Source organism: Carya illinoinensis, chromosome 9 (assembly GCF_018687715.1).
Source record: "Carya illinoinensis cultivar Pawnee chromosome 9, C.illinoinensisPawnee_v1, whole genome shotgun sequence".
Lineage (NCBI taxonomy): Eukaryota > Viridiplantae > Streptophyta > Magnoliopsida > Fagales > Juglandaceae > Carya > Carya illinoinensis.
The window spans coordinates 40271309-40289418 of NC_056760.1; the positions used below are offsets into that span (position 1 = coordinate 40271309).

At 35.7% G+C, this 18110-nt stretch overlaps 1 protein-coding gene across 1 annotated transcript; it reads left to right on the forward strand.

The window, feature by feature from the left end:
- Positions 1 to 11328: 11328 nt before the first annotated feature.
- On the forward strand, positions 11329 to 13763 carry LOC122277277 (patatin-like protein 2). Its single transcript, XM_043087223.1, has 7 exons — positions 11329 to 11549; positions 11787 to 11968; positions 12063 to 12252; positions 12427 to 12588; positions 12705 to 13007; positions 13132 to 13304; positions 13454 to 13763. The coding sequence occupies exons 1-7, from the start codon at positions 11415 to 11417 to the stop codon at positions 13530 to 13532; spliced, it is 1224 nt and encodes a 407-aa protein (XP_042943157.1). The 5' UTR covers positions 11329 to 11414; the 3' UTR covers positions 13533 to 13763.
- The last annotated feature ends 4347 nt before the right edge of the window (positions 13764 to 18110 follow it).

Below are 18110 nucleotides of genomic sequence, written 5' to 3' on the forward strand. Positions count from 1 at the left end.
ACAAATATTTTTTTAATGAGAACTGTGTTATAGTTGTGTATGATTAATAGCTCTATCATTACTCTTTCTGGAAACCACACTAGGCTTCAGACTGGCAAATCCAACTTCTTGATCAAAACTGGCTTCTGGAATAGACCTTGAAGTATATAACAAATCCACTCGGATCTGTTTAAATTAGCAGACAAATTAGACAATATTAAATATTTTAACACGAAATTATAATTTTATAAGGATATTTGAAAATCAAGTTTCTACAATTTTAAATCTAATCAAAAGATATAATATGAGATGATACAGTACCTATTCATAGCAAATTTTTAGTGCACTGATTTGACCGTGAGAAAATGATTACCCCTGACCTAATAATATCTAGTAAGCATTTGCCAACTCTAAGTGACATCATAAGACCTGGAAAGAAAAAAAAGCAAAGAAAAATGAGGATATGAATAATATGATCTCTCAAAAAGAAAAAGAATGACAATTAAGAAAAAATGACATCACATGTATAAATTACAAAAAATTAATTAACAAAGTAGTTAACAAACCAATGGTGTATCAAAGTCAAATCATGGCCAATATAGATTGAGATGGACTCCCTCTTCTTGAAGCTATTCCTACAACAATTAAAGTTAAAATTAAGTTTATCAAATAAGTTAAACACAGTTTATTATAAATAAAAACAAAATAATGAATTAAGAGCGATTGCCGCTTCTAGGGTGATTAATACTCGCCTCCTTGTAGCTCTTTACAAAGTCTACCACCTCTCGAACCTGAATTAGCTTTCATTTGATCTATTTTTTAGTGCAAATCAAGACATTCGTATTGCTAGAAAACAATGAACTCTGAATGGATCCAATATGTGCCCCCGGTACTAAATGTGAACTCTGAGGCTATGGTAGAAATAAAGATGACCAAAATAGTGTGGGCCATCTCTCCCAGGATGTGATACTTGAAGGTATTTACCTTCCAGCTTCCACCTAGCTAAGATATCAAATTCCTTTACATATGGATGTAATTTTGTTGACAAGTATCTTTCCAAGTTTGATTGCTCGTCTAAATTCTTCCTAAGCTTGTGGGTATCGCCAAATTTCATACCCCACTTACACTTTTTCAACCTATCGACTTCAAGAGGAGGCGGTGTGGTGGATGGTGGAACCTCTAAATTAACCTTTGTGAATGCAACGAATTCATCATACAACCTATTGAGGGTGTCCTTAACCCTTAGCCCAAGTTGATCTACCCATCCTTTTCTGCTAGTCCTTTTCTGCCCATACACAGTTCCATCAGTTTTGTACCATGGGTCACAAACAATAGTGATGAATAGTAAAATATTGATCATACTCAAAATTTTCAAATATTTCTCATACTTGAGCCTCAAGCTCAATACGATAATCCTTAAAGTATGATCAACATTTTCGCACATTTCATCCAACTTCTTTTTAATCCGAAAAAGTTGTTGACAATATTCATTGGATGTTACATATAAAGACCCATAAATAGTGCATGCCACATCAGATAAAAGCCTAAAAAGTTATACCAAAAGCCAAATATTTTCCCAATCAAAATCGTTGGGTTGCCTCGATCTCTCTGCATCCTCGTCAAAGTGGTGGACATATTGTATATCCTCATCACCCATGGCTTCAAAGTCTTTTCTATACTACTCAGTCCTTTTTAACATCAAGAATGTTGAGTTCCATCTTGTAGGAATATCAAGACACAACATTTTCTTACATAATATACTCACAGCACAAACAAAGATCTTGAGTTTTTCAAGCCTAGCTGGTAAATATCTCACAAACCTTACCACATTTCATTTTGCAAACGACTCATGAACATCTTTCAAACTATTAGTCATAATATGTGCACAATATCAAATATGCAGAAATTCACCACTCAATATAGACATATTGTCACAATAGGGATGGTTCCCTATGGAAGAATTTTTGGAATTATTTTCTTTACATGATACAAGACTTTTATTTTATGTTAGTATCATGATTTCAGTTGTCATTTATTTTTGCTTATCAGTTTATTTATTTATTTATTTTATAAATGAGGCTCCTATGTTACACACAACTTAATCAATCCTACTTACCAAGTCGTGAATTTACCTTTCACTTGTAAAATTTCTTATTTTACAAATATTAAAGAGTAGCATGCCAAATAGAAGGCTTAGATGACATGTGGGTGGATTAAAATTATTAGAGCAGCGTAATAAGTCTCATCTATGGAAGAAAGCGATTTTTTATGAATGAGCAGTTTGAGTTGATTTAATATTTAGAACAATATGTATATATAAAGGTTTTTATGTCATTTTCTCTTATTATTATTATTATTATTATTATTATTATTATTATTATTATTATTATTATTATTACTATTTAAGTTACCATTGTGACGTCATTAGAATCACCTCCAATATTTAAAAAAACTAGGGCATGACACTCTCATCCACCATTGCAAACAATAAAACAAATGGATCTCAAAATTTCAAAAAACTTAGGGTTTTAGTTCAAGATCCTTACAACTATTATTACACCTAAACTCTGACTCAAATTAATTAACCAAAAATTCAAAACAATTTTACCTGCAAGTATATAGGTGTTGTAGTACCTAACAGGGTCAAATCCACAGAGATTGACTATGATAAGGAAAATAAACTTAAACAATGAAAGCAAATTAATAAAGGAACATGCAATCAATAGAGGAGAAAATTACTTCGATAAAGATTTTTAGAGTAACAGAATACAACTAAAATGATAAAATAAAGCGATATGGAGAATGACTAAGGTTTTAAGGATTCGTTTAATAATTTAGAATATTATCCCTGATCAATTTACTTCAATTAAACTAGAATAATAATTTTGTTTAATTGAAAGATTTAGCAGTTAAGGCCAAGAAAACTAATCACAAATGATTAAGCATGAATGATTGATGGTTAAAACATTCACAAATATATTTAAATATCACAAAAATTTTTCAAACATCTAATGTATTCGAAAATCATAATGAATCAAGATAAATATATAGATAATCAAAATATCCAATAATAAAACCATTCAATCGATTAAACTCACAATATAAACTTTAATATTGATCCGTAAACAATGTTTAAATCATTAGACTTCACCTCTAACCTTAGTATGAAAATTTAGCTAACCATTTTCATCACAAGAGCCATGTAAATTAAAAAAAAAAAAATCTCCATTAGAAAACTAAAACAAAGCACACAAATCAACACTAGACAAGAACCTCCACCATAGAATAAAAGGAGGAGAGAAAAATAGAGCCAAAAAGAACTCACAGCGTGTTCCTCTGTTTTGAAAACCCCAAAAAACCAATAACGAACTAACTAAAAACTTAGAAAAGAGCTCCCAGCATCTCACTCCGTTTAGCCCTTTCATCTTCACGTTCCCAGCTGCCCATGAAGCCGCTCTCGTTCTAGCTCCTCTCATGAAAGCTAGGATGTCCCTCACGAAAAATGAAAACTCCCCCGTCCTTGCATTCTGTCTTAACATTTTCTATCCCCAAGCTCCAAAAATGCTACTCTGTGTGTTTTTTTCCGCCCTAGTAAAAAGTGCCTCCAAATTTTGTTTTGTTTTGTTTTTGTCTTCTTTCTTTTTTTTTTTTTTTTTTCCTGTCAGGCCAAAAACTCTAGCAAGAGAAAACCAACCATTTTTTCTTTTTCTTCTTGTGTAAAACTCCCCAACATTTTCTTTCTAGTCTTTCGAAATCTATTCAGAAGGCTACCCCACTTGCACTTTTTTCCCTTCTTAGTCCGTCAGACTCTCCCAAAAACCCTTGTGACGTCCTTCTTCTTTTCCTTTTCAGCTGAAGCTCTTTTTCTTCTAAAGTGCCGCATGCCCCAAAATAGAAAAGGGCTCCAAAACGTCTCAGTCCATTTTCATTTCAGGTTGCTACATCTTGTCAAGACCCGAAGAGCTCCCATTATGTCTTCTTTTCTTTTTGCAATAGTGCGGCATCCTCTCTAGTATAAGTCCCTTCATTTCCTGCATGTGGAAAGCCCCTGCAAAACTCTCCAGAAGTATTCTCATTCAACCTCAGCATCCAAGACCAAAAGATTCCAAGAGAAAGACTCTTTTCTCCTCACAGATCCAACCGAAAGGATCCCTGCACCCTCAGCTTTTTCATCTCGAAAACCTTTTTCCTGCCGCCCTGCGTGCATGAATTTTTCTCAAAAATGATTATCGCACAAAAATATGTTGTGCACTGAGGAAATATTGGCCAGTTAAATTCCAATTTATAAAGTTAAGCATACATCATGTTATTAATTAATTTAAATCACAACTCAGATTTATGTCTATTAACAATTTTTCCATCTAAAACCAATAATAATGTTATGAAATAATTAAAATTTATTGGTTTTAAATATATAAAATGCTCAATCAACTATAAGGTGAGATGGAGAGAAAAAGGGTTTTGGCAATGGTGCCGACAATAATGTTGGTTGCTGTGATGAAGACACCCATAACTGGTTGTGACGACAACAGGTGAGAGAGAGAGAGAGAGAGAGAGAGAGAGAGAGAGAGAGAGAGAGAGAGAGAGAGAGAGAGGGGGGGGGGAGGGGGGAGGGGGGAGGGATTAAGCTCCATTAAACCCTTGTAATGAAACATCATTGTTTTGGGAATACCCAAACCGTTGTCGTTTCATTACAAAACTTATTTTTTAAATATATATATATATATATATATTAGGTTGGATGAATGGATGAAAATTCGAGTGAGTCAAGGACAAATGGATGAAAACTCGAGTGAGTCAAGGCCTAGCTTGACATTTCCTTAAGGTGGGCATCCACCCGTTTGCCAGTCATGTGCAGGTGGATAACCTCTGCCCACCCTAGGCGGGGGTCGAGCAGGCTGGGTGCGAGTACTCGACCATTGACTTACATTAAACTCATAGTTTTAATAATTTAATTTAGGCTAAACTCAACTTTAATAAAATATATGGAGTATGTGGCATATATGAGTGGGTGGCACATACATGCCAAACACTCCATATGATATGTGTGTGTGTGTGTGTGGATTAATTATGTGCCTGATCTCGTGATGTATATCCACTAAGTTCCTGAACCACCTTGTAACAATGACAACTAATTGAGACCGTAAACCCACACGCGTTCCACTGATCTGTACGTATTCTTCACAAGCAAATCATATCATCACCTTGATTAAGGGGTTGCTAATTAAGGGAGAGAATTATCAGACTTTAAAAGTACATTAATGTAAACAAAGATGATCAAAAGCAAAAATATCTTGATCCACAATCTCCATCCCTCGAATAAAAGATTATGAGTGTAAGCTTATAGCCGAAAATCACACTTGTAAATTGGAATAGTAATACATAACATAATGCAGAAAAAGATAATCAATTTAAGTTAAAACGAGAGCTATGGAACCCCGAAGTTCTATAAAATTTAGCAAGAATAGAAGGAAATCACCTGTGCCAGCTAACGAAAAAACAGTTACTATAAAGGACTTAAGAACGAACAATTTAAAAATATAAAACTTTGCCATTGTTAGGGATTGAATACGGGTCACCCGCATGACAGGCGGGAATACTTACCACTATACTACAACGACTTTGAGTGAAATCGAGGTAATTTTTTACTTAAATTTTAAGTAACACTTGTTGGCCGATGAACTCATTTGCTATGAGCATGGTTTTGGGCTAGATGTTCTTATAGGCCTCGAAAGATGAGCTACAATTGGCCCAAGATAATTGAATAATCCCTTGCTAACTTTGATGCCTTTTATTATGGTATATTATAATATGGGTGAAAACTGAATCATTCGGTACGGTTTCTGGACAAAACTGAAACACAACTGAAACATTGGAAAGTTATAAATCTCGATCGAAACCGACTGGTGAAGGGGGAGAAAACCATCAACATTAGTCTTAGTGCAACTCTAGTCGGTTCGTTGGCATCTTCAGGGGAACAGAGGTGGCCCTGCGTGCGATGATGCTGCGGTGCAAGACAGAGAATGCCATGGTGAGAGACAGAGAACACTGTGATATGAGAGAGAGAGAGAGAGAGAGAGAGAGAGAGAGAGAGAGAGAGAGAGAGAGAGAGAGAGAGAGAGAGAGAGAGAGAGAGAGAGAGAGAGAGAGAGCATTTCTAACTGTTGAGGAGAAATGAGAATAGGAATGAAGAAGAAGAATAAACGCTAAAGTGAAATGACGGCGCTGTTCCATTTATTGTTTTTCAAACATATAGTCCCAAAATGATGCCGCTTCACTCACTTAAGTGAAATGACATCGTTGCATATATGTATAATTTTTTTAAAAAATATATTTTATTCTATCGATTGGTTCAGAGGTCCGGTCCAACCTTAAATCGGGACAGAACAGCTGGATGTTAGTTTTGACAAAAAACCATTGTTGGCCGACTGGTTCTACGCTAGTTTTGGCTGGTCTGAGCTCGAGCGGCCGGTCTGAGTCCATCCCGATCGATTTGACCGATTCTTGTATAGCCCCATATTATAATATGAGAAATTTGGAAAATCTAGCAGATGTTGTTGGGCTCCTCGATCTAGTTTAGAATCCCAATACATGATATTTCCAAGAAAAAGATTAAGGCCTCATTTGGGTTCAGAAAGCATTTCATCTCATCTCATATCATATTGCCATTACAACTTTTTCCAAATTCTCATTCAAAACATAAGAAATAATTGAACTTTTTAAAATCCCAAGTCAACTTTTTTAAAGCTCAAAACAATAATAATATTCTAACAGTATTGTATTCAACTTTCATATAAAATCATCTAATCTCATTTCTGAATCCAAAATAGTCATAAAGAAAACATTGTCACTCAAAAAGTTAGAAATGATTGGAGAATTATATGGATAATTAATCAAAGCCTACATCAATATATATGTATCATTAATATTATTTATACTAGCCTATAACCCGCACAATGTGTGGGCTTTTATGTTTTCAATTTTAATATATTATTTGTGATCAAATGAAAGATGATGGTTCGAGATCTTTAAATATTCATACTTATATGGTTTTATCTTTAATGTCCATAAAAATTACATAAAGCCTCCTATATAATTTAAATTTTAATTACTTACAACTCAAACAATAACAGACTCATTGTTGTTGGCATGAAGATCACTTGATCTATCAAAACAAAGATTCACTATTGATTTGTTTAAAACCTACATGCATATATGTATCTAAACTCATTGAAACCCATTTTTAACATATAGTAATATACAAACATATTGAATGTAGTAAAATACAAAAAGATTCCAAACCCATACTAAACATGATCCATTAATGTAATGGTGTGCACAATCTGTTCAATGATCAGTAATCGGTAAATTATACAAAACCAAGTTACAGTACTTATCTAATGTGGCACTCAATCAGATATTTCTTCACAATAATTTGATATGGCAAAACCGAACGTAAAACAATTAATGCTGCCTTTTGATGCTGAAACAACGTAAAAAATTGGTGAAATACGAAAAAAGGATGTATTTTGATGGCTTTATAGGCTCTGCTCATTTGAAGTCAATTAACTCAAGGTGCGCACCATTTAAAAGATGAATACCACTTCAGAATGAGATTCTACCTAGTAGTATTGTTTCAAACTCATGCGGCAAACATGAATCATTATTAGAAATGGTTGCCAATTTGTGAAGAAAGCATGGAAAAAAAAAAAACACTGGAACAATGTTAGAAAATCGCATCACACCGTCAAATCACCTATCATCCAAACTATTTACCTAATAAAAATAAAATAAACTCAAGTAAAACAAAAATAAGGAAAATTGATCATATATATATATATATATATATTATTAGCAATCGAACTAAAACTTGCTCTTTAGTGTGTAGAAAGAAAGCAAAAAAAAAAAAAAAAAAAAAGGTGAGTGAAAATGCCAAAATTATTTTTGTAGAGCCCAAAAATCACTGAAATGAATGAAAAATGGCACTTGTACTTTTACGGTTTGGTTTGCCTTCGTGGGAAAAAAATATGACAGAGATAATCGACTGAAAGCGAGAAAGTAAAGAGTGCACCAAAAAGATAATAAAAACTGTCGGTATGAGAAACGGATGGAAATGGTGTTTATATGTTGTATAGTGGACAAAGATTGCATATAAATATTTATATTGGATCAAAACAGCTTGCTGGTTTGAAAGGTTATTGAAGTGCTACTTTGTGTTTGCCTCTCCGATTTGCACCATTGCACCGCTTAGGCCATTTGTTTTGCTAGTTCAAAAGGTTTTTTGCTAAAAGTCTAAAACCGATTGGCACAATGCATCTTAAGCCTTTTAATGCGAGATTAATGCATCTTAAATTACTCCTTTGACCTCTGAAATTTCTGTTGCTTCCCACAAACACCCCAAAACTTATCCAAATTTCAAGATTTTCTTATCTAGTTTTGGTGTGTTTGAAACTTTGGGAAATCCCAAAATTGGAAGCATATAAAATTAGCCAAATTTGCCTGCCATGAAAGTTACTCTGGAAAGAACTTGGATTTCCAATTATACACTTTACTATTTGGATTGAAAAAATTGCTAGCAGACACTCCCTTCATTCCCATTCGGAGAAGTCACCACGGGTCTTATGTGTTTGAATGTGTTTCTTTCTCTACTGGATGCCATTATTGCTATTCTTGTATCGTATCAGGTTTCTTATATTTTTATATATTTACTTATTTCGGTTCTTATGTTTATGAATTTGACTGCTTTGTGTATTCTTTGCTATTGTCTCTCTAATTTTCACCTTTGCACCACTTGGCAATTTGTTTTGTTTTGAAGCATGTTGATAAACTTTGCATGTAAATATTGTATTGGATCAAAGCAGTTTGATGCTTGAAAAGTTTGTTGCTAAAAGTTTAACATCGACTGGCATAAGCTATGTTAAGCCTATTAACAAGGGATGAATGCCAAGTCAACAAGTCCAAACTTGGCTTTTATATATTAAATAAATTAGTAGCTGTAACTATATATACCTACAGATAACCAATTAAATGGATCATGATTATGATTAAGAATATTCTAAATAAACAAATGCTTCTAAATATTGATCTCTCATGTACGCTAGCTACAACTCTAGTTTGATCTCTCATGTACGATTTTCAGCTGCCAAGCATCATCGATCTCTGGTTAGTATGTATGACCATTCCGATCGAGATGAATCTAGTTTCATTTTGCATACAACATCAATAAAAACTGGAGAATAGAAAGATACATAACCCCCAAGATATAATAGATCATTATGGAATTAATTGATCAATCGATGAAATATTCTCAGTATTTGAAAATGTGGAAGTTCATGCAGATTAAGTAGATGGAGCCTTATTTCACGTGCGGACTAAGCTTCTTTTGGCTCAATTATTATATCCATACTAAATGTTTCAAGATATACCTTAAATATTAACGCCACTCAATTTCATATCTATTTTTGATTGAAAACTTAAAAGAGGTAATTGAACATTATCAGGGTCTGGGAATTGGCGATCAATATTGACGACAACCTTTAGGAGGACTCCAATATTTGGATTTTCACTTCTGGCCATAGTTTAGCAAGTAATAAAGGAAATAGGAAAAAGATTGGCTCCGGTGGTCAATTGTGACTAAATGGCTACAAGTGGGGCTTCTTTGAGCAGCTCCTCAGATGCCTCTCATCGGACGAAGCCCAGTATGTGCTACCAGAGATCTACAAAGGAATATGTACATGTGGGAGCCACTCAGGCAGAAGGGCATTGGCTGCGAGGGTAACTCGGGCTGGGTATTGCTAGCCCCACTCCCTCAGGGATGTAGAGCTTCATGAGGAAGTACCTAAAATGTTAAGACCACAGGCCCATCGCGCGCTGCCCACCACAAGAGCTAACTTCGATCACCTCCCCATGGCCTTTCGCATAGTGGGGCTAGATTTGGTCGGCCCATTCCCAATAGCCACAGGAGGGGCAAAATTCATGGTCGTGGTAATTGACTACTTTACTAAGTGGGTCAAGGCAGAGGCCTTGGCAACCATCACCGCTCGGGCCATCACAAAGTTCATGTGGAAGTCAATAGTCTGCCTATTTGGCATCCCACAAAACTTCATATCAGACAATGGAAGACAGTTTGATTGCTCACATTATCAAAAATGGTGCGCGGAACTCAAGATCAAGGTAAAATATTCATCGCCAAGATACCCACAAGCCAATGGCCAGGTTGAGGCAACCAATAAAACTCTGCAATCTTTTCTTAAGAAAAACCTGGGAGCTCACAAAGGGGGATGGGCTAAAGAACTCTCGGGGGTGTTGTGGGCATACTGAACAACTGTCAGGACCCCCACCGTGAAGACACCCTTCACCCTCACTTATGGAAATGAGGCAGTGATTCTTGTGGAGGTAGGGATGCCCACATTCTGGGTCCAACAATTCAACCACAAGTGCCAACGATGAGAGAATAGCCGAGAGTTTGGATCTTCCAGAGGAAAGGAGGGAGGAAGCAACAGTGCGGACATCAAATAACAAATAGAAATAAGAGCAATACTTCAAAAAGCGGGTCAGGCCACGCTCCTTCAAAGCAGGCAATCTTGTGCTAAGGCAGACTGGGTTACTACCTAGGAAGAAGGGAAACTAGGGCTGTGATGGGAAGGCCTATATATATCGTTAGTACTCGAAATTGACCTTGCTATTCGTCATTGATTTCTTCAATCGCCGCTTTTTGAGAAACCAAGATTTTACACGTTTAAACGTAATTGGAGTTCCCTTTAGTTCTTGAATTGTAATATCTATATCATTTATACACATGATATATAGCTAGGGAACTTATAATTAATGACTTCAGTTGGGAATCAGCTATATATATATATATATATATAGCTGATCCCCAGTGCCCCATGCTAGCAGACCTAACTAGCCCCACGTTGGCTTTATTGTATTCACCTATCATTCTTACCAAATTCTCGAAAGTCACACCTACAATTCTCACATAAGTTAAGTACTGTATAATTCATGATGTGTCATTGTCCATAACCTGTAAGGGACCATTTTTCAGCCAAGTCATACAAGTTAGAATTGTTTGAATTTTTCAATTCTTGACAATTAACTACTTGGTCTATGACTCATAAATGGCATGTTGGTGCATGGTCTAATATGAGCAGTAGTCATATCCGAGAAAGTAAAAACGAGATCAACTTGAAAGAATGTTTATCGGGTGACTTTTTCAAGGTCGTATCCGTTACGCGCATAGTTGGAATTTGGAATCATGCATGAGCCTATAAATGCCTCACAACTCTTGTTAAAATGATATAAAGATTGCAAAATCCTAATTTCGAAGGCTCTTAAGATCTCTCTCTCTCTCTCTCTCTCTCTCTCTCTCTCTGTGTGTGTGTGTGTGTGTGTGTGTGTGTGTGTGTGTGTGTGATACCTGTACCTTATTCTCCATGGAAACAACAAATGCTGCCCTGCAGCCTTCAACTTATGATGGAAAGCTAATCACCGTTCTCAGCATTGATGGTGGTGGAATTAGAGGAGTTATCCCAGGAACTATCCTAACCTTTTTAGAATCTGAGCTGCAGGTCGACTATATTACTCTAGCGACATGCATGCATGTTAATACGAAGACCATATTCCACGTTCAGAATATCACGCATTCCATTTTTATTTTTATTCGACTCATGCTGATCATAGTAATCATACACCATATATATGCATGCACACGCATGCATAAACACCCACACATTAATTAGTATAGAAACACAAAAACACATATACATTATTTAGATTATATCTTAATTTGTTTGGTTATGGTGCAGAAACTGGACGGTGAAGATGCAAGAATCGCAGATTACTTTGATGTGATTGCAGGGACAAGCACAGGCGGTCTTGTGACTGCCATGCTTACAAGCCCAAATGAAAAGAACCGACCCTTGTTTGCGGCCAAGGATATCAAGGACTTCTACCTAAACCAATGCCCTAAAATATTCCCACAAAACAGGTGAATTCCATTTATTTATTTTTATTGTATTCAATTCCACAACTCGTGTTACAGTCATTAACATGAACTCGATCATGATATATTTGAATTCCAGTTGTCCATGGTTCCCTCATATTACAAAGATAATGAAAGCTTTATCCGGACCAAAATACGATGGCAAGTATCTACACAGCCTTGTCAAGGAAAAACTTGGAAGCACAAGGTTGCACCAGACATTGACCAATATTGTCATCCCAACATTTGACATCAAGCGGCTCCAGCCAACTGTCTTCTCCAGCTTTGAGGTACGTAGAACTACTATTTAAAATCACGTTTCCATCTTTTCCATTCCCAAGCGAAATGAGGGATTACGATATTGTTCATGACGACCATTGAGTTAGCTAGAAAATTATAACCTTCAGTTGGGGCTGAGTTCTAAGGATGACTTCCAATTTTAACTTAATTTTTCCATGCACCAGTTGAAGAGAAACCCAAGCTTAGATGCCTTACTCTCGGACGTATGCATCGCAACCTCAGCAGCACCAACTTATCTTCCCGCTCATTACTTTCAAACCAAAGATCCCGCAGGAAAAGTTCGAGAATTTAACCTAGTGGACGGTGGCGTTGCTGCAAATAATCCGGTACGTACGTACATATCATATGATATCATATATCCTACACAAACAAATCTAAATTTCCATTTCCTTTTTCTTTAGAAGATTCATTTACTAAATTAGTGCATTAAATAATATTCTAGGCTTTGCTTGCCATCGGTGAAGTAACAAAGGAGGTCACTAAAGGAAATCCAGACTTCCTTCCCATGAAACCGATGGACTATGGAAAGTTTCTGGTAATTTCATTGGGAACTGGATCTTCAAAAGCTGATAAGAATTATAATGCGCATGAGGCAGCTAAGTGGGGCATTTTGAGCTGGCTAACCAATGGTGGTTCCACACCTATTGTCGATATATTTACACAAGCAAGTGCGGATATGGTGGACTTGCACCTTTCCGTTGTTTTCCAAGCCCTTCAGTCAGAGCAAAGCTATCTCCGGATTCAGGTATATATTTTTATTATTATTATTCATGGCCGCCAATATTTCTCCATATATAATGAATATATGAAATTCAAAAGCCTTTTATCAATTCAACCTTTCTTCATGACTACCTGTCCTGTATTTACAGGACGACAAGTTGACTGGGGATGTCTCTTCTGTGGATATAGCCACAAAGAAGAATTTGGATGATCTTGTGAAAGTTGGTGAAGAATTGCTAAAAGAGCCAGTTTCTAGGGTGAATTTGGAAACTGGACTTTTCGAGCCTTCTAGCCATGAGACTAATGAAGAAGCTCTCAGAAGGTATCTAGCTATATATAACTCTATATAATTAATTAAACTTTGACAATTGCTTAATTTGCTGAATTCTATTAATTAATTAGTTAATTATCACGTTTAGAAACTCGCGTTAGTCAAATGAAATATTTATCAATCTCGATTATTTCTTTCAGGTTCGCGCTAGAACTATCCAAACAGAGGCGGCTTCGCCATGCTAAGTACCCTAATGGACACGCAGCAAATTCCAAATGATGTTACACTTTAAACGATCAAAGAAAATGTTTGTGTCATGAATATATATTTGATTAATTCTTTTGTTGGAAGTTGTGGAAAATTATTGTAAGGTTGAGGTGGGGGCACATAATAATCCACCATTTGACCCAGTCATTCCAAATGATGTAATTTAATTTTCTGTTTTGTCTTCGAATTTTTGTGGTGTGATCAATAAAAATAAGGCAATTACCTGCCAACTATATTTTTTTACAGCATTTTCTCTCAATCAAATTGCAACTTTCTAGGAACTATGGTTCTTGCATGAAACTATGTATATAAATATATATATATATATATATATATATATTTATATTTATATTTATATATTGCATCATGAGTTCGATCCCCTTCCTTAGTTTCATTCACACTGCCCGCAGTATTTCTGCATCTTTGCCTCAGATTCACTGTCCTCTAGCTAGGGATCGAATGGCCGGTTTAAGTAATAAGATCGATCGAACAATTTTTTTTCCTTTAACGTACAGTATCATCACCAAACCAAGCTAGCATAGTTCCTAAGTGATCTGAATGTGTACACTAATAATGTATAAATTAAGCATGCATGGTGCATGCATGTAAAACGTCACATTTCCTAGTTGTGAATAATAATAAAATAGTTTTTAAATAGTGCAGCAAGATAATTTGTAATTATGAAATGGTTTAAGTTAAGATGTTTTATGGGTTTTGGAAAATGTAAGAAAAAAAAGTTGAATAAAAATATTATAAAGTTAAAATATTAATATAATGTAATTTTTTAATATTATATCACTACAAGAAACAAGCTTATTTCCGGAGACCAAAACTCGCGGGAAAAAGTGTTTAATTCCAGCTCCTTTCCCAGTTAGCCACAAGATTTCGACTGAAATGAAGATGTTATCTATTTCCGGCTATATTTGTCTTGTAGGAAATAAAAATAACCCAATCTACTCATTTTTTTTGTAGTGTATATATATATACTTTAGATTTGAGAAAGTTAAATTGTTTTTGGTATTTTATTTACAAGTTTGGGAAAGTTCATGTAATGATTAGATGAAATAGTTGAAAATTTCAAAATTTGAAATTAAAATTAAGGTATTTGTGTTTGAATGGTATTTAGATATTGAGATGAGATAAGATTGGATGAGATGGATTGAGACTATATGTGATACCAACCTAGGCCTATAGATGCAATTTCATATATTTACCGCTGATATTTTGATGTCCAAGTTTATGAATATACGAAAGCGCAGTGCAGATCGCTGATCACTATATAGATTGGAAGTCTCGTTGCACGAACGTGATGCTTGGATTCAATGTAAGTTGAACGCTCGATCGCTTTCATCAACTGCATGCAATTAAAGACTTACACAACATTATATAATATATATAGCTCTGACTAAGCCAAATGTTCGAGTAATCATGTATTGATTCCTTATAGGCATGGAATTACTTCGGAATTATTGGATTGAGCTCATGGAATTAATTCTGAATATAAACTTCACCATTTGGCATGTTTATAGGTAAGGAAATAGCCCTGCAGACTTCTTGGCAAAGCTAGCGTATGAGGATTGTGCTGCTATTTGGGAGTCTTTGAATATGATCCCTCCTTTACTAAGAGGTTTGATTAGAACTGATAAACTGGGTCTTCCATATATAAGATTTTGATTGTTTTTTTTCTTTGTTTTTGGCATGTTAGAAGTTGTTTCTATTTTGGTATTTTGGCTTGTTTTGACACTGGGTTTTGGGTCAGTTTTATAGATATATCTTGTAAACCCCCAAGTGTAATGATGTTACCACGGTATTTATCTGTCATAAGTAAGAGCTTATAAATAAATTTGGAACAGGACTACCATGTGGGAGGCTACTTGCTCTTAATAAAAAAACAAATGTATTGATTCCTGATTGTGTGACTGAGGACCTGGCGCCACATCCAAGTCAGATTTCTACACTACGGTCGATATTGCATATGTAACTAAGACTGGTACTAATCTTTTATTAATGGTCGAGAGGCCCACAAACTTTAATTTGATTCGAAGAAAACATAGAACACGGGAGGTAACAAGAGTGTTGTACGTATGTGTTTAATAGTGTTTTATTGGACTTCATGGTTAAGGGTGGGTGGCAGGCCACTGCACTCGATTTGTTCGTCCCCTCACCCTGGCCGATCGAGCGCACATGCCCGCACAAGGCCAATGTGCAACCAAAGCTAGCTCCGTACAGTTTTGGGAGCCAAGGGATGGGGCTAGACTAAGTTCAAACCTGGCTCAAATAGAACTCTCCAAAATGACGTTATTTTACTACATATTTTATTTTCATAACAACATTCCCCAGCCCTTGCATGTATATCTCCCTCTTTCCTATATCCTCTTTGATCTATCTTCTCTCAGTTTCCCTTCCTCATCCTCTGTTATATCCCATGGTTATCATTACCATCGCCCCAACTCCATGTGATATCCTGTATTTTAGTATATTTTTATTGAATGAGTATTTTAATTTAATTAAAATATTGGTTCTTTTGTTTTAAATTTATCGGATTTTAGTTAGATTTATTTTATGATTTTTTTTTAAGTTGTGAAATTTATTTTGAGGTACTTTCTTAGTATTAATTATTATTTTGTGTTTAAATTGCTCTTTAATTTGAATTAGTTTATTTTTAGATTTTAAATTATGTTGCTAGTTTTTACTAATTATTTATTTTATTTTTGTCAGATACTGTGTTTAAATTATTTTATTCAATTTACTACTTTTAAAATTATTTTTCGTTGGATCAGTTTCATGACCCAAGATGTGATGATTGGATCTCATTTCTTTTCCCCATCTTTTTTTTTTTCTCTTTTCCCTTTTTCCCTTTTTTTTTTTCTCTGCCCCTCTCTCTTCCAACGTGATAGCTTCCCCCTTCCTCCCCCGTTGTTTTCTTTGACCCACCATTGTGCCGCCATGTGCCTGTCGTGTTGCTCACCGCCTCTTTTATCCTCTTCCCCACCTACCGGCGTCCACCCTCCTCTGTTTTTAGCTCCAACTGAGCCACCGTAAAGCCCAATGGCCCAAAATCTTCCCCGCGCCGCCATCGGCCACCATCTTTTCATCACATTATCACCGGTCCTCTAACATCCTAAATCACCCATCCCTAGCTCCGGTCCGTCATCGGTGAAGTTCAACCATCTCCATTTTCAATTTGGCCTTTTTTGGATTTTGACCGCCATTTGCATTGCCACTCATAGCCAACCACTACTTCCATTAGCTTCACCAATACCTCTAAGCCATTCCCTAGCAATTCCAAATTTTAGTTTGTCCCTATTCAAACGTGGGTATTTTGAGACCCACGGCCTTAGTGCGATTTGCACTGTTACGTTGCCTTGCCCCCGCTTCTTACACCTCCGTGATCATTCAAAAAATATTTTATAGCACTGTAAGTATTTTTTTAAAGAAATTTTGAGATTTAATTATATTTTTGTGCTAACTCATATTTATTGTGATTTTGGTTGGTTGTGCCGGATTGAGTCTGAAGAGTTTGGGGGTCGGTTGGAATTGGCGAATGGAGTTATTTATTGTTTGGTTGATGTTGAGATTGGTTGGTTATATTTGTGACTTGTCGCATGTATTGCATGATGCACACATGTTCATGTTTGTGAAATGAAAATTGAATTTTCGCATATTACATGAATGTTCATGTGTCGGAAAATGGAAACTAGATTTTCATATTAAAGTGGATTTCTGGGTGCATGTGTATCACAACCCCAAGTTAAGATGGAGCATTATTTCGATAGAGCTCCTTTGGTCACTCGGGAGTAAAAAATACTGAGTGAGATCCCCTGGGTTGTCGCTGGACGACAACAGGCTCAGACAATACTGTAATGCTATTATGCTGACTCCATGGCTACTTAGCTGGTGGGGACTAAATGATGCCTAGTCATGGTTCGTACTGGGCATAGAGCTGGGTATTGTTCGTTATGATGTCACATGCGTGGTCGTTACCTACTGTGTGGTTTAAGAGTCAGAGTGTGCAGATGATCCATAGGAGAGATCATGGTGCATACATTAAAATTAGATTTTGGGCCATTTTCTAGGAAAATGACAAGATTTGATAAAGTGGATTTATGCGAACTATTTTCTGGAAAAATGATGGTTTTTATGTTGGGCCACTTTTGGGGAAATTGGTGATGTTTTTGGACTGGATATATATTTATGGGCTAAAATGGGATTTTGGCGTATGTTAAAAAATTATTCGTTTTCTGGGAAATTATGATTTTGGGTCTCATGCATAACTCATCATATGCATGCATGATTGTTAGTTGCTTCTATATATTTTATCTCATGAGTTGTTTTGGATTATTATTTATCTGTGGTACTGTTTTTTGGTATCATAGACTTTGATGCAGATTAAGAGGAGGCTGAGCCTGAGGAGGTAGCTTCGTTGGAGGAGTAGAGTTGTGTCTCTTGCTCGCTTATGTTGGAAATTGTTTTCTCGCCTTTTCATTATGTATTTGGTTTTAGTATGTTTTTCTAGAGTCTTGTAATATTTTGGTATGCTCGTTTTAAAGCGAATTTGTATTTAAACAAATTCTAGTACTTAGTGATTGA